The 22,793-nt window shown below is 46.0% G+C and overlaps 1 protein-coding gene across 1 annotated transcript in view; it reads left to right on the top strand.

Annotated features, from left to right (window-relative positions):
- Positions 1-19,606, top strand: part of LOC106562773 (activating signal cointegrator 1) — a 73,636-nt gene extending 54,030 nt beyond the window's left edge. Inside the window, exon 12 of the mRNA XM_014127773.3 lies at positions 19,240-19,606. Coding sequence (XP_013983248.2) covers positions 19,240-19,304 — 65 coding nt within the window. The 3' untranslated portion in view covers positions 19,305-19,606. The remainder of the gene's footprint in view (positions 1-19,239) is intronic.
- Positions 19,607-22,793: the final 3,187 nt, after the last annotated feature.

The raw sequence follows: 22,793 nt of genomic DNA, 5'->3' as shown, positions 1-22,793 counted from the left end.
CTAGCAATTAGCTATGCAGCGAACGTCTAACAATTGTAACTGTTACTTACCGCAAGTGATCTGGTACGTGCTTCCTTTCTTCCTGCCTTCCTTGAAGCAATCACTGATCCAACATTATTGGAATGGTGAAAGCTACATAGAGGAATACTTGCTTTCACCCATACTATTGGGTAAGATCTGTGAATACATGAAGAAAGATAATTTTGGGGGGTCTTTAAAAAGCTGCAGACTGTGTGAATTTGTTTGCTTACCCTACAGTAACTAACACATAAACCTCCATTGATGTGACTTGTAGACAAGAGCTAGCTTTCTGAAGCAGGCTAGTTGCTACACTCTAAGAACAACAAGTGCTATCTACAACCAAAAAGGGTTATTGGGCTGTCCCCATAGGAGAACCCTTTGAAGAACCCATTTTGTTTCCAGATATAACCCTTTGAGGTAGAACACTTTTGGATTCCATGTAGAACCCTCTCCACAGAGTATTGTACATAGAACCCAAATGGGTTCTGCCTGGAACCAAAGGTAGCTCAGTTGGTAGAGCATGGTGTTTGCAACACCAGGGTTGTGGGTTCGATTCCCACGGGGGGCCAGCACAGGAAAAAAAAAAAATGTATGAAATTGTATGAAATGTATGCATTCACTACTGTAAGTCGCTCTGGATAAGAGCGTCTGCTAAATGACTAAAATGTAAAATGTAAAAATGGTTCTACCTGCAATCAAAAAGGGTTCTCCTATGAGGACAGCCTCAGGAACCCATTTCAAACCCTTTTTTCTAAGGGTGTAGATAACCTACAAATCATACCGTGTGCAACAATTTCCTAGTCCAATGAAAAAAAACACTTCTTGGCTTTCTTGTTTGCAGTGTGTTCTTCCAACGTTAGTGCTACCAAGACCGGTGTACAGTACATGGGAATAGATTAGAGAGAGAACTGAAGACAGAGGGATTTTAGAGAAGGCAAGGTGAGTTTTAAAGACAAATGGCAGTAATAAAGAGATATGAGTCATAAGAGTTCAGAGTATTTCCGTTGTATGAACTTTGTTAAAAGTCAAGGAATTTAAAGTAATAGAGGAAGCTGGAACAATCTAATAATGAATGTATCCATTGAATTTCAGTTGTCAAAAAGGGATATTTGTTCTTGGGAAAAGTGGATGTAAAACAGGTGAAACTGGTTATATAAGATATGTCTCTGGTGAACTCAAAATAGTTGTGGCTTTGGAATCTGCTTCAAATTCCTCACAAAGAGTTATAGCCCACACCTTTGTATTTGAAGTCGGCTGAGAAGACTGAAGACAACTCTTAATGTTTCAATAAATGGTTTATTTGGAAAGGTGGCTGGGGGATTATAATAATCCTGCAGCCTATGTTTTATTATTAATGGCATGCATTTCCTCTGTGCCATGAACATTCATCTCACTCATTACTGGATTCCTCCTCCCTGATTTTTCAGCAGACATATTTATTACGACCGGGACTATACCAGTATCACGATGCTTGTTAGTATCATGGCAAGGAAACAAAACACAAAGCGGATTTAACTTCTTTAGGAAAACAGCCCTGATGTTGGAAACAAACATCATTATGTTGTCATTCAGAGTCACATTTATTTATTTTCTATCTATAGCTCACAATATTTTACATACAGCAGGTGTTTAAAGGACTAAAGAGTTTGATCTGCTTTGTGTTTTCATTTTTCCCATGGAATTTTTTTGGCAACACTGGTATCGTCACATTCCTGATATATTAAACAACATTAAGAAAAATGTTCTTTCACATTATAAATTGTCTCTATTCTTTATAAATCATCATTTGTTTTTAGTAATCAATTATCTTTAGTGTTATGACATTTTAGTCATTTAGCAGACGTTCTTGTCCAGAGCAACTTACAGTTGCTGTATTGACGTGAAGATGGCTAGGTGAGACAACCACACATCACATATCATCAGCTACATTTTCCCTCAATAAAGTAGTTATCAGCAAAGTCAGCGCTAATAGGAGAAGGTAAGTGCAGGGTTAGATATATTTTAATATTTCAAGTTTTAAAAATGCAAATTGGTGGATCATCACTTCAAACCGATGGTTGAGAATCTTCCATCTCATGTCAGACACCAGGCACATGATCCCACCAGCACTTATTTAGTGCTTGGGCATGGAATGTTTAGGCTAATGTTCATATTGAGTGATTTGGTCATTGGCTGTATGTTGGGTGCATCTTGTCAAGTAGTTAATACATTGACATATTGCATTCTATTATGTAGGGCCGGGACGATACTAGTAACGCTCTATTGTTTCCATGGCAAAAATGAAAACACGAAGAAGATCAACCTCTTTGGTCCTTTAAAAACATGCTGTATGTAAAATATTGTGTCCTATAGCTTGGAAAATAAAGAAATAAATGTCACTCTGGCAACATAATGATGTTTGTTTTCAACATTAGGGCTGTTTTCCTAAAGAACTTAAATCCGCTTTGGGGTTTGTTTGCTCTGCCACGATACTAAGGAATATCACGATACTGGTCTGGTCCCAGCCCTACTGTAGTACTATGGTAAGCTGACGTTTGTGTCCCCCCAGTATGACTTGTTTAAAGACAGTAATTGGCTTACGGAAGATATTGTACACAATCCGACTGTTTGCTTCAAACCAAAACCAGTCCAGAACCAGCTGAGTAGACAAGAAACAGCAGATTGACCTTGACCTCAACGTTGATTAAGCAGGCTTATGGAGCGAACCAGTTAACTCTCAAGCATATGTTCTGCCTCAGCCTGTTTTTGCTGCATCAAGCAAAAACAATTAACCAACCAACTGAAATTGTCACAGCGATACAGTACCTCCCATCTGTTTCCTCCTCCTGCATGATACTTCCTTACATGCTTTTTCACCACATAATGTTAGCCTGCAAAGTCCGTGTTTGTAGACGGATGTTGGCTTCTTTTTGTAGACCATATACAGTACCACGTGCCACACTCTAAACGTTTCTGACATGTGGCAGGCAGGTCCCTTGGGGTTGCCCTCTGAAGTTTTACGTCGCTAGCTATCTAGCTAACTGTGTTGGCCGCCCTCTGCCTTGCGTCACCGGTTTGTTCTTCTTCACACACCACCTAAGAGCAACTGAGCTTCCGGAATACTATGTACGCAAGTGTCAGTCCCAGCTGAGCCTCTCTTACAGTGGGCTAAATGAGCTACTTAACGCCCCCAGGCTTGCAAATAACCTGATTACCAATGACTGTAAAATGATGTCGCTACTGATGCTGACAGTCCTTTATATTGTTTTGGAATTTGGTCTTCAGCTAGGCTCTACATTTAAAATGTTCCCCAATCAGCCCACACTTCATAATTATGGAGCACGCCGTCTTAATTCCTCTGGCTGCTCGTTAAGCTCTGGAGGAGAAGGGTTGACCCACTTTACATGGGAGTCTATGGAACCCCTGGTGACAGACAAGCCCCTCTCCTGCACCAGGAAGCTCTCTCTCCCGACAGAATATAATATGACGTTTAGCAGACACTTTTATCCAATGACACTTAGTCATGCGTGCATACTTTACATACAGGTGTTCCTGGGAATCAAACCCACTATCCTGGCGTTGCAATCGCCGTGTTCTACTAACTGAGGTACAGAGGACTGTGCTCTACTAACTGAGCTACAGAGGACCGTGCTCTACTAACTGAGCTACAGAGGACCGTGCTCTACTAACTGAGCTACAGAGGACCGTGCTCTACTAACTGAGCTACAGAGGACCGTGCTCTACTAACTGAGCTACAGAGGACCGTGCTCTACTAACTGAGCTACAGAGGACCGTGCTCTACTAACTGAGCTACAGAGGACCGTGCTCTACTAACTGAGCTACAGAGGACCGTGCTTTACTAACTGAGCTACAGAGGACCGTGCTTTACTAACTGAGCTACAGAGGACCGTGTTCTACTAACTGAGCTACAGAGGACCGTGCTCTACTAACTGAGCTACAGAGGACCGTGCTCTACTAACTGAGCTACAGAGGACCGTGCTCTACTAACTGAGCTACAGAGGACCGTGCTCTACTAACTGAGCTACAGAGGACCGTGCTCTACTAACTGAGCTACAGAGGACCGTGCTCTACTAACTGAGCTACAGAGGACCGTGCTCTACTAACTGAGCTACAGAGGACCGTGCTCTACTAACTGAGCTACAGAGGACCGTGTTCTACTAACTGAGCTACAGAGGACCGTGCTCTACTAACTGAGCTACAGAGGACCGTGCTCTACTAACTGAGCTACAGAGGACCGGGCTCTACTAACTGAGCTACAGAGGACCGGGCTCTACTAACTGAGCTACAGAGGACCGTGCTCTACTAACTGAGCTACAGAGGACCGTGCTCTACTAACTGAGCTACAGAGGACCGTGCTCTACTAACTGACCTACAGAGGACCGTGCTCTACTAACTGAGCTACAGAGGACCGTGTTCTACTAACTGAGCTACAGAGGACCGTGTTCTACTAACTGAGCTACAGAGGACCGGGCTCTACCAACTGAGCTACAGAGGACCGTGCTCTACTAACTGAGCTACAGAGAACCAATCAGGTTTTTAGAGCCACATGCAAAAAAATGTATATGAGTCTTATGCATTATAACCATTGATGCATTTATTCAGGCTTTCATAAGGGCCTTTTATGATAGTATGTTTTTGATGCCTAATGTCAGTATGTGATTAATTCTGAATGCATCTGTAGCATAAGGGCTGTTCAAAGGAGCTGTGGGCTGTTAGCCAGTCTTCTCATGCACTACTACTGGGTGATAGAAGGTACTATAAATTAATTCACTATGAATTATACACAGGTGGTTCTGATAGAGATGTTCTGCCTGTACTGTGGTCCACTCACTGAACAAGAGAGGCTTTTAAATAACTCTCTGTGCCTGGCTTTGCAGGTTGATCTCTGACACAATCGATCACTGTTAGAATGTAAGATTTAATTAAGCAATAAGGCACGAGGGGGTGTGGTATATGGCCAATATACTACGGCTAAGGGCTGTTCTTATGCATGACGCAACGAGGAGTGCCTGGATACAGCCCTTAGCCGTGGCATATTGGCCATATACCACAAATCCCCGAGGTGCCTTATTGCTTAATTAAATCTTACATTAGTTATTTAAAAGCTATTATAAACTGGTTACCAACGTAATTAGAGCAGTAAAAATAGATGTTTTGTCATACCTGTGGTATACGGTCTTATATACCATGGCTGTCAGCCAATCAGCATTCAGGGCTAGAACCGGTTTATAATAAACCATATTCCATTATTGTATTTGAGGGAGCTCCATGCTGTAATGTTTATACACCCCTCTGACGTGTACAAAGTAATGAAAGTGTAACGAGCTCTGAAATTGGACCATGTAGATTTTCAGACATTGACTCCTCTGATCTTATTAGCAATGTATCAGTGATGAAGAATGGGGCTTCCATCATGTAGGCAGTACACACACACACACACACACACACACGAGTGTCAAGCAGAGCTCTCACACAGAGAAGCCAGCGATACACTACACAACGTTAATTATCCATTTAAAACCATGGCCCATTGGCAGTGCTGAAGCACCGCTGCTGGAAAAGCCTCTCAGAGAGCCATAATTGCTTCTTATCTTTTGGAGGTCACACTGTGTCCAGTAGAACTAATCAATCTCTGGCTCAGACCTGCTGTTGGCCCCAAAGAGCTCCATAAAATAACATTCTGAACATTTGGACCATTTTAGATACCCCACCTTCTCCTAAAAGAAATCAATAGCTGCTGATGGCGGGTGGGTAAGTCTGCTCTGTTGCTAAGGAATAGTGACGGGGAGCTGGCCGGTGGGTAAGTCTGCTCTGTTGCTAAGGAATAGTGACGGGGAGCTGGCCGGTGGGTAAGTCTGCTCTGTTGCTAAGGAATAGTGACGGGGAGCTGGCCGGTGGGTAAGTCTGCTCTGTTACTAAGGAATAGTGACGGGGAGCTGGTCGGTGGGTAAGTCTGCTCTGTTACTAAGGAATAGTGACGGGGAGCTGGCCGGTGGGTAAGTCTGCTCTGTTGCTAAGGAATAGTGACGGGGAGCTGGCCGGTGGGTAAGTCTGCTCTGTTACTAAGGAATAGTGACGGGGAGCTGGCCGGTGGGTAAGTCTGCATTGTTGCTAAGGAATAGCGACGGGAAGCTGGTCGGTGGGTAAGTCTGCTCTGTTACTAAGGAATAGTGACGAGGAGCTGGCCGGTGGGTAAGTCTGCTCTGTTGCTAAGGAATAGCGATGGGGAGCTGGCCGGTGGGTAAGTCTGCATTGTTGCTAAGGAATAGCGACGGGGAGCTGGCCGGTGGGTAAGTCTGCTCTGTTACTAAGGAATAGCGATGGGGAGCTGGTCGGTGGGTAAGTCTGCTCTGTTGCTAAGGAATAGTGACGGGGAGCTGGCCGGTGGGTAAGTCTGCTCTGTTGCTAAGGAATAGTGACGGGGAGCTGGCCGGTGGGTAAGTCTGCTCTGTTGCTAAGGAATAGTGACGGGGAGCTGGCCGGTGGGTAAGTCTGCTCTGTTACTAAGGAATAGCGATGGGGAGCTGGTCGGTGGGTAAGTCTGCTCTGTTACTAAGGAATAGCGACGGGGAGCTGGCCGGTGGGTAAGTCTGCTCTGTTACTAAGGAATAGCGACGGGGAGCTGGCCGGTGGGTAAGTCTGCTCTGTTGCTAAGGAATAGTGACGGGGAGCTGGCCGGTGGGTAAGTCTGCATTGTTGCTAAGGAATAGTGACGGGGAGCTGGCCGGTGGGTAAGTCTGCATCTGTTGCTAAGGAATAGTGACGGGGAGCTGGCCGGTGGGTAAGTCTGCATTGTTGCTAAGGAATAGTGACGGGGAGCTGGCCGGTGGGTAAGTCTGCATTGTTGCTAAGGAATAGCGACGGGGAGCTGGTCGGTGGGTAAGTCTGCATCTGTTGCTAAGGAATAGTGACGGGGAGCTGGCCGGTGGGTAAGTCTGCTCTGTTGTTAAGGAATAGTGACGGGGAGCTGGCCGGTGGGTAAGTCTGCTCTGTTGCTAAGGAATAGTGACGGGGAGCTGGCCGGTGGGTAAGTCTGCTCTGTTACTAAGGAATAGTGACGGGGAGCTGGTCGGTGGGTAAGTCTGCTCTGTTACTAAGGAATAGTGACGGGGAGCTGGCCGGTGGGTAAGTCTGCATTGTTGCTAAGGAATAGTGACGGGGAGCTGGTCGGTGGGTAAGTCTGCTCTGTTACTAAGGAATAGTGACGGGGAGCTGGCCGGTGGGTAAGTCTGCATTGTTGCTAAGGAATAGTGACGGGAGCTGGCCGGTGGGTAAGTCTGCTCTGTTGCTAAGGAATAGTGACGGGGAGCTGGCCGGTGGGTAAGTCTGCATTGTTGCTAAGGAATAGTGACGGGGAGCTGGCCGGTGGGTAAGTCTGCATTGTTGCTAAGGAATAGTGACGGGGAGCTGGCCGGTGGGTAAGTCTGCATTGTTGCTAAGGAATAGCGACGGGGAGCTGGTCGGTGGGTAAGTCTGCATTGTTGCTAAGGAATAGTGACGGGGAGCTGGCCGGTGGGTAAGTCTGCTCTGTTGCTAAGGAATAGTGACGGGGAGCTGGTCGGTGGGTAAGTCTGCTCTGTTACTAAGGAATAGTGACGGGGAGCTGGCCGGTGGGTAAGTCTGCATTGTTGCTAAGGAATAGTGACGGGGAGCTGGTCGGTGGGTAAGTCTGCTCTGTTACTAAGGAATAGTGACGGGGAGCTGGCCGGTGGGTAAGTCTGCTCTGTTACTAAGGAATAGTGACGGGGAGCTGGCCGGTGGGTAAGTCTGCATTGTTGCTAAGGAATAGTGACGGGGAGCTGGCCGGTGGGTAAGTCTGCATTGTTGCTAAGGAATAGTGACGGGGAGCTGGCCGGTGGGTAAGTCTGCTCTGTTGCTAAGGAATAGTGACGGGGAGCTGGCCGGTGGGTAAGTCTGCTCTGTTGCTAAGGAATAGTGACGGGGAGCTGGCCGGTGGGTAAGTCTGCTCTGTTGCTAAGGAATAGTGACGTGGAGCTGGCCGGTGGGTAATTCTGCATTGTTGCTAAGGAATAGTGACGGGGAGCTGGCCGGTGGGTAAGTCTGCATTGTTGCTAAGGAATAGTGACGGGGAGCTGGCCGGTGGGTAAGTCTGCTCTGTTGCTAAGGAATAGTGACGGGGAGCTGGTCGGTGGGTAAGTCTGCTCTGTTACTAAGGAATAGTGACGGGGAGCTGGCCGGTGGGTAAGTCTGCATTGTTGCTAAGGAATAGTGACGGGGAGCTGGTCGGTGGGTAAGTCTGCTCTGTTACTAAGGAATAGTGACGGGGAGCTGGCCGGTGGGTAAGTCTGCTCTGTTACTAAGGAATAGTGACGGGGAGCTGGCCGGTGGGTAAGTCTGCATTGTTGCTAAGGAATAGTGACGGGGAGCTGGTCGGTGGGTAAGTCTGCTCTGTTGCTAAGGAATAGTGACGGGGAGCTGGTCGGAGGGTAAGTCTGCTCTGTTGCTAAGGAATTGTGACGGGGAGCTGGCCGGTGGGTAAGTCTGCTCTGTTGCTAAGGAATAGTGACGGGGAGCTGGCCGGTGGGTAAGTCTGCATTGTTGCTAAGGAATAGTGACGGGGAGCTGGCCGGTGGGTAAGTCTGCATTGTTGCTAAGGAATAGTGACGGGAGCTGGCCGGTGGGTAAGTCTGCTCTGTTGCTAAGGAATAGTGACGGGGAGCTGGCCGGTGGGTAAGTCTGCATTGTTGCTAAGGGCGACGGGGAGCTGGCGGGGGAGTCGCAGGCGGGGACGGGGCTGGCCGGTGGGTAAGTCTGCTCTGTTGCTAAGGAATAGTGACGGGGTGCTGGCCGGTGGGGTGGGTCAGATTGATTTCGTATTACGCGCTCGCTTTTTTGAAATGAAGGGTCCTCAGTCCGACCGCTCGCCTCTGCTGCTCCCATTTCTTGGGGTGATGGCCAGTGTGATGTAGTGATGAGGTTACCAGTATCACATTAAGTAGGGGGGGAAACATTTTGAAATAGCGCGATCTGAAAAGGTCATTTTGGTTGCCAAGAAAGAATTCCTACGGCTTCAGTTCCTACTGATTTGTGTGACGGGAAGTAATGCTTTGCCAAACAGGAATATGAGGGCGCTAGTTGTGTGTTGTGACACGTTTTCCATAATTATCAACCCCCCACCAAAGCCTGCATTTAATTGTTAACCCTCTTAAGTGTTTCAATAGGAAACATAACAGCAAACCGTTAATCAGAAGGGGCTTTATTACCCCCTGTCGGTTTCCTCTTCCCCTCCCCCCACCTCTCCCTATTCATTTCATAGCCATGCAGGCATTTGATGTGTTAGTTTGCTGCCTGAGGAACAGAGGAATGTAGTAGTATCTAGGGGAGGACATAGGGAGGTGGTAGGCTTTGAATTGGTCCCGTCGTTTAAATGTCACCAGGACAGCTCTGTGGGAGGTAGGGGTGAGGAAGGTCGGGCGGGGAAGGTGAGACGATAGCTGCTGGTTGTGTGTGTGTGTGTGTGTGTGAGAGTGATAGCAGCATGGCTCAATTTCCATTTTTATTAACAATCCAGTTACCTCTTCATGGAGAGGGATGGAATGGGCCCGGCAGATCAATGTCATCGTGCCTCCAGCATGCCAAGGAGCCTGGCCGCGGTGTTAACCACTTCCTCCCCCCCTCTTTACACACACTGCCCTCTCCCACCAATCAGTAGCCTGAATAGAGATTGGCAGGCCCATCAACACTGCACTCCCCACTCTGAAGACCAACATGGACATTCACAGCCCCTGGAGACTGCATCGTAACCTTGGGCTAACATAACCTTGGGCTAACATAACCTTGGGCTAACATAATCTTGGGCTAACATAACCTTGGGCTAACATAATCTTGGGCTAACATAACCTTGGGCTAAATGGACTACTTAACCAGACCACTTGATCTTCCTGTTAGCAGCAATGTCACATTCACAAATACCATTGACTCCTTTGAAAATGGCAAGCTACTGAACTGTAAAAGACTTGTCAGAAGAAAATCCTGAAATTTCTAGTCATAAATATGGCTATTAAATGATGTCAGAAGTGTGTTTTTTAAGCCATTGACGAGGCTCAGAGAAAGTGTTGCTCTAAAACACAGCTCGTCCAACCTAAGAATGAAGTCTCTGACGTCATATTAGACAGCTCAGAGGAGATAGAATATCCTGCGGTGTGACTGTCAGAAAAACACATTCCCCTGTGTCTGCTTATAACTGTCAAAATTCCATGTTCTCTAGTCTACTTTAAGTTGTCATTCTTTGGCACCAACAACATCTCGCCAACACAATGGCCAACGTCTTTTGACGGACATTTCAATTACCAACGTTTTCATAGCTCAAATGGGTAACAAATAATGTGAGAGCTGTAAGAGTCATTTGAGAAATGTCAGTCAGATGAATATAATGGGATTGAATAGATAAGATGCTTAGATAGGGGACATTGGACATTGTTTAGCTAGCAGTGTAGTGCTCCTACAGTACTCTCACCAGAGTGGGAACACAGAGGCTCTGTATGGAGAATGGTTGCTGAGTTAACATGAACTGGGGCTGGTGTTGGATACAAAGCATTGCTCCTCTTTCTCCTCACCATTGGTCCTTTTAAAGCCATGTGTGCATGTCATAACAACAGTGTATATATCTATTAATAGTTTTGTTGTGGTAGTGGAGCAACCCAAATATTCATCCCCATGTAGGTAAAAAGTAATGTTATATTTATAAACCAAGCTATAGATGGGAATAAGCTACTGTAGGGATTTAGATCCTGACTACATAATGTTTCTGTTGTTATGTCTCTAGCTTACTCTCTCAGTTTCACACACACACACACACACACACACACGATGTCTCCGTGTGCATGGAGGCACTTCACTGGGGCTTTTCCCCAGAGATGAGCCTTGCACTTGAGCTGACCGTTAAACAAACGCTACTGTACACAGTCACGTGGGAACACAGCAATCCTCCCACCTGATGTCTGTAGTGTGTGTGTGTGTGTGTGTGTGTGTGTGTGTGTGTGTGTGTGTGTGTGTGTGTGTGTGTGTGTGTGTGTGTGTGTGTGTGTGTGTGTGTGTGTGTGTGTGTGTGTGTGTGTGTGTGTGTGTGTGTGTGTGTGTGTGCAGAGGGAGCCTGAGAGAGCACCCGCAGGGGTGTCAGTGAAGGTTTAAGATATTCAGCTTGCTGTCAACGCTGACACATTTCTCCCTCTGCTCCGCTGCACTGATATGCAAATGCAGCCTCCTCAGAATGCGGAGCACTAGATCAGCATAAACGTATTCCCCCTCTGCTCTCTCTACCCCTCTCCCTATCTCTCTCCCTATCTCTCTACCCCTCTCCCTATCTCTCTACCCCTCTCCCTATCTCTCTCCCTATCTCTACCCCTCTCCCTATCTCTCTCCCTATCTCTCTCCTCTCTCCGTATCTCTCTCCTCTCTCCCTATCTCTCTCCCTATCTCTCTCCCCTCTCTTTACCTCTCTCCCCTTTCTTCCCTCTCTTCTTGCTCTCTGAGACTCACTCTTTCTCTCTCTGAGACTCTCTCTCTCTCTCTCTCTCTCTGAGGCTCTCTCTACCTCTGAGTGTGTCTCTCTCTGAGACTCTCTCTCTCTCGGAAACTCTCTCTCTCGGAAACTCTCTCTCTCTGAGACTCTCTGAGACACTCTCTCTCTCTCTGAGACACTCTCTCTCTCTCTGAGACACTCTCTCTCTCTGAGACACTCTCTCTCTCTCTGAGACACTCTCTTTCTCTCTCTGAGACACTCTCTTTCTCTCTCTGAGACACTCTCTTTCTCTCTCTGAGACACTCTCTCTCTCTCTGAGACACTCTCTCTCTCTCTGAGACACTCTCTCTGAGACACTCTCTCTGAGACACTCTCTCTGAGACACTCTCTGAGACACTCTCTCTGAGACACTCTCTCTGAGACACTCTCTGAGACACTCTCCCTGAGACTCTCTCTCTCTCTCTCTCTCTGAGACTCTCTCTCTCTGAGACTCTCTCTCTCTCTCTGAGACTCTCTCTCTCTGGGACTCTGTTTGGTCTTGACTGTTCTGTTCTTGACTTATGCCCCTGATAAAGGATTTGATTGTTTCTCTCAAAAGAAACTGTGATGTATAGGCAAGAGAATTGGTCTACACACACACACAAGCGTTCTGAAGGTTGGTGTGTGTGTGTGTGTGTGTGTGTGTGTGTGTGTGTGTGTGTGTGTGTGTGTGTGTGTGTGTGTGTGTGTGTGTGTGTGTGTGTGTGTGTGTGTGTGTGTGTGTGTGTGTGTGTGTGTGTGTGTGTGTGTGTGTGTGTGTGTGTGTGTGTGTGTGCGTGTGTGTGTGTTTGTACATGTGTGTTTGTACATGTGTATAACCCCTCTCCAAATCCCCAATGATAGAACAATGACAGCCCCTTACCGCCAATGCAGAGATACAATTAGTCTTATCACCAAAGCCGCTGAAATAAGCTATCTCCCCAAAATACTGTGTCATCAGTAATCTAGTCCCGACACAATGTCATCTAAATGCCAATGTCTGTCCCCAGTGATCCATTCAAAGCCCACGCTACATTTCCATTCTAATTAGATGTGGGCAGTCAACGGGCTTCTTTATAGGAACAATTTTTTAATAACCAGCAGTATTGACTTTTTCAGAGTCCCTCATTGGCTGTTAGAAAGAAGTTCCTGTTGATATGTTGTCCCTTTGAAATTGGGGCTGCAGAGGAACGAAGTCTCTGTCTAGAAACCCAGCGTAAACACACGCCTATCGCTAAAGCCTGTCATGCTGATTCTTTGGGCTCTCTGTATTTGCAGTGGTGTGTGAAATATACATCAAAAGAAAGCTGTCCCTGCAGGACTTTACCACTGACCCTATTCTTATGACCGGTTTATTAACACGCAGAGAAAAATAGAAGAATCTTGATTGAATATTTGACTTCTTCTAATTCATTACAAAATGATTGTCACTTACCATTAGAAGAGGGTTGAATATAAACACAGCGTCCTGATCAACCATGATGGGGCAGTATGTCATTCTTACGACTTTAATACAGGCATTGTGATATGCCACTCAAGTTATATCAATGTCTTATTATGATTGAAATAATACAAAATATGAATTTGTGTTGCCCCCTCAGCAGTTTAGCTGATTTGATGATTTTTATAGCCGGGCCAATGTTTCTGAGGCATTTGACTACCTGAGGAGACATGGGGATTTTAGCGACGGCACTTTGCGTTAACGAGAGTGCCATGATGGAAGCTAATGCGAAAGGAATGAAATGTCTTCTGGACGCGTGCCCTCGCTGCAGCAGCATTGCCTTGGGGGCGTTTACTTCACACGAGGTCGTGGTGATTCAGCATTAGCACAAGGCGATCCCACTGTATCTAACACACTGCGTCGCTGCTGCACCAGTCACTCTGGCTCTCACTGTAAGAGCCCAGGGTGATTGATAACCACTGGGGAGCTGGCTCCTTACTGGAATTACTCATGTACACAGGAGGAATCTGTTTCCCTCGGTTGGGGCACATTAGTATGGGTGACCCTTGTCACTGGGAGATTTTTCACTGGAAAACCCCCAGTCAATGTTATGTGAGTAGGTTATAGAGTTATTAGACCAGAATGTGCTCCCTCCTTTTCTCCCTCCCTCTTTCCCCCTTAAACATGTCCGTTCTGGGCATTCTGTCCATTCTGGAAGTGGCCAAATATCCGGGAGTAGATTTCTGAAATGCTTCTTGATTATTTAAACGAACTCATTTGAACATGGTGCCATTTTACTGGCCAATCTCCTGGAAAGAGATGCTGTGAAGCAGGATTAATACGATGATGAAGTCATCGAAGAAACATGGACGCCACACATGGCAGCCAGACTGATTCCCTCCGTTTCGGCTCATTCACTTCCATTGGCTTTAGCTCCCCCATGTAGCAGGGTAAACCTCCAGGAGAATAGTTAAATATGATTCCACAAAGCACTTTTCTATTCCTCTCTATCTCATTATTGTCTCACTTCCCCTCTTTCCAACCCACCTAAACCCACCACCCACTCCCTGGGCAAGGTGCACAGCAGCAGGTGCGATCGACGGGGCGTCAGCCCCTATTTGGGACAGCGGCGTAAACACGCTGTCACCCTGCCTCAGTCGCTAGCTACCCACGCTCTGTCATTTGCCCTTCCCTTCCTAACCTGCCAGACTCAGGCTGCCGGCCCAGTTAGCCTAGCCTGTTGTGTGCCTGACTAAAGCAGCGCTGCAGCAACAGCAGCAGTAGAAATCACTCAGCCATTTCAGCCCCTCGGTGTCTATGAAAACAGCTTGAGGGGGAGAATGGAGAGAGAGAGAGAGAGAGGGGAAGAGGGAGAGAGATCCTCCAAGGGGAAGCTGCCTGCCTGCAAGTCGACTCACACAGCAGTACAACCCCCACTTGTAAATCTACCAGCCAGGGCTGAGGAAGAGAATGTAAATTAGGTGTGACTAACACCGGGATGAGAATCCAGGCGGTTTCTTTCTTTTCCCCCTCCCTCCTGCTGAATGATGTGTACACATCTACTTGGCTGCAGTAGTCAGTGTAGAGCCAGGAGATGTAGTCTAGGTCTGGCAGGTAGGGATTCTCTTGAGGCTCACTGAGTACGAGCTCTATTGGAAAAACCAGAAACAAGATGGATGCCATAGTGTCATCCCCATGCCTTGGCTTTAGGCCCCATCTACACATAGATTTATACCCTGGGTATTCTCATGCCCGGTTGTATTCCCAAGCAACATTAGAATATAGACTTTTCTTTAATAGGCCATCATTGTAAATAAGAATTTGTTCTTAACTGCCTTGCTTAGTTAAATAAATATCATAATGCTTTTACTCTCCTCGTCCTCATCACAATCCTCTGTTGGTGTGGAGTAATTGCCTGTAGTCTGAGTGTATCAAGCTTTGGTTATATTTGCATAGCAATCGTAAATCACCTTAGTGAATGGGGATTATCGTTCTCCAATACACGGTATGAATACAAAGAGCTCCCTAGCTGATTCATTGATTGGCATATCGGATATCCATTATTCCTTGTTTACGCCTAGAATTATTCCATTATCCCTCAATCGACAGTGAAGTGTTGCCTTTCAGTGTTTATGATCATCTCAAGGCCATTGTATTTAATTGGTGTGGTTGTCAATGGTCCTCCATTACAGGGTAGTAGTATACAGACAGACCTCTTGGCTCCATCTCTTGAGTTCTGACGCTGGATGTGAATGTTTATCAGAAACGTATTGGGCTCCTTCCCATCGGGCTGTAATGAGAACAGTGTGTGTATAGTATACGGTCAGAATAGTGGTGTGGAGTGTGGCCACATATCAACTGGTTAGTCTGTGTCCATAAGGAAAAAGGCTATTTTAAGCTTAGGTTCAGGGTTACGATTAGAGTAAACAGGGTTGGGAGTTTGGGTTAAGGTTTAGGGAAAATAGGATTTAAATGGAAATTCATTTTAGGTCCCCATGAGGATAGAAGAACATAACGTGTGTGCGCTCAAGTAGGGGTGTATTTTACAGGCTTGATGATGGTAGCGCTAGCCCTCTGCAGACACACTGCACCTATTATTGGGCCTCCCCAGCTGTAGTGTGTGGGTAATAAACCTCTCTACAGCAGCCCCCAAACAGACCAGCAATCAATGGGAAATTATCTCACCGATCGATGTGACAGCCTCTCTCTTTCTGTCTCTATATCGCTGTCTCCCTTTCTCTTGCTCTCTCTCTTCTCCCCATCTCACGCTTTCAGCATCCAGTCTGAAATGCTGTTGCTCAGCAGCCCACTCAGCAGCCCACTCAGCAGCCCCTCCAGCCATTAACAGAGAGGATCTAGACTGAGCTGGCATTAGCACTTCCCAGACACAATCAGCCGAGCTGGCCAAACGCTAACTCTTAATTACGCACTTGACAAGTGAACTATCAGCTTGCCATGTCTGGCTTGTTGTTGTTTAGCTCCGTGGGTTTCATGGTAAATCGTTTAGGGGGGAAATACTAGTTGATTTTATATTGAGGCAAAGAAGCAGTCAAATACTATTCTTGATTTGGTATGAGTGAAACTAGTGTACATGTTCTGTTAAAACCAGTCACCTGGTTTGGATTAGCCTATGCAAGAACACAAGTTTTCTGCAAGAATTCATGCTAGATGTACAGTACGTACACAACTTCAGGGGAAATGTTATTTTCACTCAGCCCAGAAACAAAGTCCTCTGTGTGGTGCAGGGCATTGGTTTGTGACATAAACATTCTCAAGCATTCAACATTGTCACTTGGGCAACCACTGTATTTTTAGCTAGTTGCCAGAATCCAGAAGCACTCCCTTTGCTGTGGAGATTTGGCTTCAGGCATAACAGAGAGACACACAAATAATACATGTCAGTATTTGAGGCAAGTTTGGAAATGGTGAGCAAACAGCACTTCTCCTTAACACCGTGCTTACACAGCCACTACCAGGGCATGGAGTTGAGCTCTAATGTGACAGGACAGATAGAAAAACAAACAGAAGTGACAACCACTGCTGCCTGTTATACATACATCATGTTTGTCCTACCTCAGCCCCTTGGATAACCAACCTCAGTGCTAACTGTCTGAATAGTATGAGTGTTTCTGGGCTCTGCCGTGCTAGATTACAATGTGTTTAGCTGTTAACTGCTGCTTCCACACAGACGATCTAACCTAATATGGCTTGTAGTGGCCAGGGATTGCTTGAGGGGCCTATGTGATGTGAATGACCTGTGTTGGGGGAATAGAGATGCTTATTTTGGCACTAGCTACAGTATTAACGTTTTGCAAGGGCTTTAAGAATAAGTAGGTAGAGTTATGTTAAATGTCGAGCCAGGTGACTGGTTGAATAAAGAAGAAATGGATGGGCTATGTTGGCGCTAAACTCCCAGATGGCTTCGATACGGCAATGAATAAGTACTGCTGAGAAATAGCCATATTAAGAGCAACGCAAATGCTAATTCAAGACTTGCAAAGAGTTCAATGTCACCAGAGGGCCTACAAAGCAGAGACCAGCGTACAGCCAGCTCTTGATACCTGTTGTGCCGCTTGAATATCCACAGAGCTTTCTAGGTCAAACAGCCGCGGATACATTTCAATTTTAGTGATTTAGGAGACGCTCTTATGCAGAGCAATTTACAGGAGCAGTTAGGGTCAAGTGCCTTGCTCAAGGGCACATCGACAGATTTCTTTACCTTGTTGGCTCGGGGATTCAAACCAGCGACTGTACCCACCTGGAGAGAAACAGAACCAGGGTTAAAACACTACACTAACCCTCCAACGCTCTTAACCTCTAGGCTACCTGGCTGCTAGCCTGCCATTGCAGATTAACTTGAGAGTTTTCTGCACAGCGTGCCATCTGCAACTGGCCCAGGGTTGGCTTTCAACTGCTTAGCTTGTTTGTGTTAACAAGCTAACTAGTAAACATTGCTTAACCTGCGATTACAAGATATCATGACTATGCTGCGGTCCTGATTGGTGTCAAAGTCTTGGCTGTTCAAATAATCCAGTCATACAACTAGGCCTACTCCAACATAAGACTCTGCTGCTGTTTTGTACAATCTATCCTTGCCAGCAGCAGTCATATTGAGCCCTGTCATCACCCAAAGAGGAAAGTCTGCTTAGAGAGCTTCTAGTGGACGACTGTAACTTGAAATGGTTGGGTAGGATGAGAAAAGGCTGGTACTCACTACTCAGATATACTTCAGAAAAGTAATAAGACTCATGTTTGCAATGGAGGAAGGGACAGGATCTGCCGGACATGTCTTGAATTGATGGTGTCAAAGACCTGTGGAAAGCTTCTATTAGGCTCTTATCTCCTCCATTGCAGGCTATGAGGCACGTTAGTGTATGTATGGGGGGTTTCTTTGCCACTTTGACTGGTCCATAAAGCCTATTAGGAAGTCAGTCAGTGGTGTAAAGCTGGGTTAACACTATGCTCTGTATTGATGGTCCTTTGAATGTAATGTGCTGTCACCGTAGTAGCCTAGCCCCCTGTGAGGACACATCAAATATTTAATTTTTTTTATTGATTTTCCACTGCAAAAGAATTGATCCCCACTCTGATAATGTAATGGAAATTATATGATTAAAGGTTTGACTAAATGATTTCACTATAATAATGGGTTAAAAACTATATTCCAATACTGTGTGTGAGTAAGACACTGTAACCACTTCAAAAAATGAGCAGGGCAGAGTTGATAAGACGACCTTGGGAAAGGAACAGGAGAAGAGGTCTCCCTAAGTTAGGGAGAGAAACAACGGCCTGGGAACAGCTAGGCTGGCAAAAGATAAGGAGACAGGTGGTCTGGGTACTGTGGAAAAATACAGCCGCCCAAAGCTGGGTGGAGTTCTTTACTGGTGTGTGTGTGTGTGTGTGGTGTGTGGTGTGTGCGTGTGTGCGTGTGTGTGTGTGTGTGTGTGTGTGTGTGTGTGTGTGTGTGTGAATATAAAAGGCTTTGTACATTGTAAGGATTTTCAGAGCTCTCATAAATAAACGTTTTGACCCTTGTAGGCTGGGTATCCGTCTGCTTCATTCAACCAGAATCTTACACACTCTGGGGGGGCAGACTGAGTAGTTTAATTGAAGTTCGGTTTAAGAACATTGATAACTTAATTCACGTAACAGATAACCATCCAGTATATATTCTTAATTATGAACTGGGTGGTTCGAGCCCTGAATGCTGATTGGCTGACAGCCGTGGTATATCAGACCGTATACCACGGGTATGACAAAACATTTATTTTTACTGCTCTAATTACGTTGATAACCAGTTTATAATAGCAATAAGGCACCTCGGGGGTTTGTGATATATGGCCAATATACCACGGCTAAGGGCTGTATTCAGGCACTCCTCGTTGCGTCATGCGTAAGAACAGCCCTTAGCCGTAGTATATTGGCCATATTGCTTAAAAGTAAACCACCTCGTATAGGAATGGTTCTGTCCAAATGGCTACTATAAGCAGGGGCTTATTAGACCTAGTTAAAAGTGTAGTGTGATGTAGCCTTAGCCTAGAAAGACTTGACTAGATGTACCCAGAACAAAATGCTGAAGGCTAGTCTGTGGTAACAGCAGGATAAACAGCCTCGCTGGCCTTTTTCCTCCTATCTGCCCCGGACGCCTCTAATCAGCAGGCCTTGAGCTCTCTGAAAGGTCATTCTGTCCCTTTGATGGTGTTTTGATTCATTCCTTCCTCCCTCTCTTCCCTCTCTCCTTCCCCCTCCCTTCCTCTCTGCTTTCCCCCTTTCACAGTCAAGCTGGAGAGTCAATATCATAGGGGTGCGAAGATGGGACTGGTTCCGTCTGCGGCCGTGTGACGTTGGCGAGAGAGAGCGAGAAAGCAAAGAGAGAGTGTGGACCAGCTGGAGGAGAGGCGGAGTTTGACGAGAACATCCAGAGAGGGTCATATTCTGACTACTGTGTTTTATCAGGAGTTCCAGCAAAAAATAAATATGGACACACTGGCTATACATGGCATCCTCTCAAGGGATTTACAGTTTAAGGACGATGACTAAGCAGACATTCACCACACAGGAAAGTTATTACCAAGTTCTCTACATTCTATACTGTGTACTCTTGAACAGTTGTATTTTCTGCAATAAACAATGTTGAAATTAAATCTCTGTCTTTTATTTTATTTTGACCGTAGACAGGTTGGTTGTTGAGCAACAAAACCGAGGCGTTTGCAAATATGGGGCAAAACAGATGGGGTTGGCTTAGATTTTTGACCGCTTGTAAACTACAGTATATTTTGTCTACAATGTTTATTGAAAACATAAATACATTTGCACAATGAGCACTTGTCTTTCAAATACGCTGTTACAGTTGTTGGTTAGCTAGCCAGCTATTTTTTGTTGTTGCCATATTGACATGAAATCAGTCAAAACAGAGCAAGATAATACGAGCTGAAACGAGCCACTTACGATTCCCTGCATGGTAGTTTCTTGTCATTCTTGCTAGCAATCTGGCCATCCATAATCACAACAACCCACGGACTTGTACACCATGGAGACATGGTCTCATGACGTTGTCAGCTAACCCATCTATAATGAGAGGGGAAATCCAAACGAGAAAATGAATCTAAAACGTCAACCATAGCATCAAGCTCTCTTGTCCTATCAGTCATCCTCTTGTTCACTCACTCAACCGTCATTCAACTGTCACCATGCATTTTTTGTACATTTGTTAAATATAACTCTTTCCAGAAAAAAACCACTCCTTTCAGATGTAATGGGGTGGTGGAGGCCGAACATGGAATTCCGTGGTGACTGACGGACCAATTGGCCACAAGCGATTAAGTTCCTGTTCTCGCTCTCCATTATATAGCTGTCAGAAGCAGGCCTCTTGAAGTCATGTCAGGCTGGCCCTCGGTGGGATTGAGTGTCCTCTTGGTGACAGGAGCGTCTTTACCTCAATAGGAGATTAACAAAGGTGCCAAACGAGCATCATGACCACACAGAGGCCCAGTCATTGAAAGCCAGCAGCGCTGGAGCCCATTAAATTACTCTTATTTAGTCTGATTTGCACCGTTCTCACCTTCAAGAAGTCACTCAATTGTCATTTTCTTCAAAGCGTGTGCTGTTTTTACAAGTTTTGATTTGTTTTTGTGTCGATGCATAGTAATTATGTGCTTCTGTGTTTTAACCACTTTTGCTCGGCGGTATGGTTATTTCCATCAAGATGTTTTGTTTGAGTGGTTGTTTGACTAAGCCCTTTCTTGCCCGAGGGTGTTCTTTGCTATGAATCACCTCACACACACCCATTGCAAGTTGTAATGTGTTTGTGTATCCATGCCTAGCATTGTAATTGGCCATTGATTAGCCTAGATTTTCTCTTGTTTGAGTTGCAGATTAAGCCACAGCCCTCCCATAGACAGCCTTTACCATGAGCCTACCTAATTGCACCAATCCTCCCAGTCATCTTTGCCACCCAGAGAGCGTAAGCGCTCTCCTTTGTAAAAGTTCCCCCCCCACAAGGGTGTACAAGAATTCTCCAAATTTCAGCCTGACTGAATCAATGATGACAGCTACTTGCCCTGTGGGTGGCCTTCTTTCCTCCCCCACCAGATCAGGGCTTTCACTGGACAAGAACAGACACCCGGTTCACACAAACACAGGCCCTGTTTGTGTTATTCCGACATTCAAACATTTGCAATGTCACTAAGCATGTTTAAATAAACACGACTTAAATCACTCACGGCGTTCCTCGTGCGCAAAATGACAGAGATCTAATGATGTTAACAAAGGGCCAAGTGTGAGACTCTGAAAGGAGAATGAACTCTAATAGGATGGAATGTGAGCAGCAGCGGCACTTCCTGTTCTCTTCCTGTTCTCAGTCACGCCAGCTTCCTAGCAGCAGTTTTCCCCTCTCTCCCCTGCCCGAAGCTAATGCTACTGCAACTACTTCACACGTCCCCCCCCTCTGTTATCCACTTCCCTGAATGGGAGAGGACAGACACATGACTGTACCTGAGGCTATGAATAAGGGGGGCTGCACCCAGGCCTCTCACGAGCTAAAGACACCCAGCGACCACCTGCGTTATAGTGGGGCTTCCAATTCCTATTAAATTATTTCCAATCCAATAAATTGACTAATATGCAATAAGTAGCAGCAACTAGTTCATGTTGGTCTTTTTCAATTATATTCACTTGAATGTCCAATTGAATGTCTGAGTTTGAATGTAGATGAATTGAAATGGAATTCATTGGGGTGGGCTCTAGTAGTGGTTGCAGCAGGTCTTTAGTGTTGTTGGCTGAAGGTTGATTGGAAAGGGGATTGGGGGAAATCCCTCCCCCTTAGGCTTGGATGTGGAATGAGGAATTGTAGGAGGTGGCTGGAGAACAATGCAACACAGGAACGGCTTGTGGCGCGTCATCCATTACTCTGTCGTCAACCGCCCCCCCATTTTGGAACAATGTACCTTCAATTAAAATTCTTCATAGTCTTCAAAATGGCTGAGAATGCTATTTTGAATCACCTTGAAATTGGCTTAAATTTGTTCTCAAGCTGCCAACATCTAAACAAACCTAAGATTTTTTTTCCATAGTAAAAAACAACAAAACTTGTTCACCACTTGTGAAACCCACCACAGATTGTCAGTTACTGTCTGCTGTCTGTCTCATCCAATCCCTCCTCCCAAGGTCTTGTGTGTGGAATGCATCATTTCCTCATCACACCCTTGATTGCTTGTGTGTTCGGTATGCCACGGATTCCTTGATGTAAGACTGGCTGATAAAGCTGTTAAGTAGAGCAGAAGTCCTGTCTGCAGCCGTGGCCTGCCAGCTCCAGTGTTCATCTGCCCAGCCCGCATTGGGGCTCATGGCTCGTCAGCTTCAGTTAGTCAGGAGGTCGCAGGCAGCCCCAGTCAGAGGAAGTGAAGCACATGAACCTTTGAACGAACTGCCTGTCTGGCTCCCCAAAGGCAAGTCAGTGTGTAAGATGGAGAGGGAGAGCATTTTTATATCTGACGTTCTCCTGTTATGGAGAATGCAGCTGGAGAGCCGACCTGATTGATCTCCAGGGCGGGCCTGAGCTCGTCACCGTCCGCGGCAGATACTCAGATCTACAAGTCAGCCAAACCTCCAAACAACAGGGCATAAAGATGTACATGCCAGGCAAAGATAAGTGAGTCTGTGCACCAACCCTAGTGAACAACTCCTCCGGCTCCGCGTGATCATGGGTATTGGTTTCTGAACATCCCACAGCTGTGCAGAAGCATTGATGGACGTGTCCATTACAAATTGGCTTTATCGCATGGCAAATTCAACTGGCCCAATTTGTCTTGGCCCCTTTTGACCTGACCAACT

Source organism: Salmo salar, chromosome 11, assembly GCF_965601325.2.
Source record: "Salmo salar chromosome 11, fSalSal1, whole genome shotgun sequence".
NCBI classification, from domain to species: domain Eukaryota; kingdom Metazoa; phylum Chordata; class Actinopteri; order Salmoniformes; family Salmonidae; genus Salmo; species Salmo salar.
This window is presented reverse-complemented; position numbering and strand designations above follow the sequence as displayed.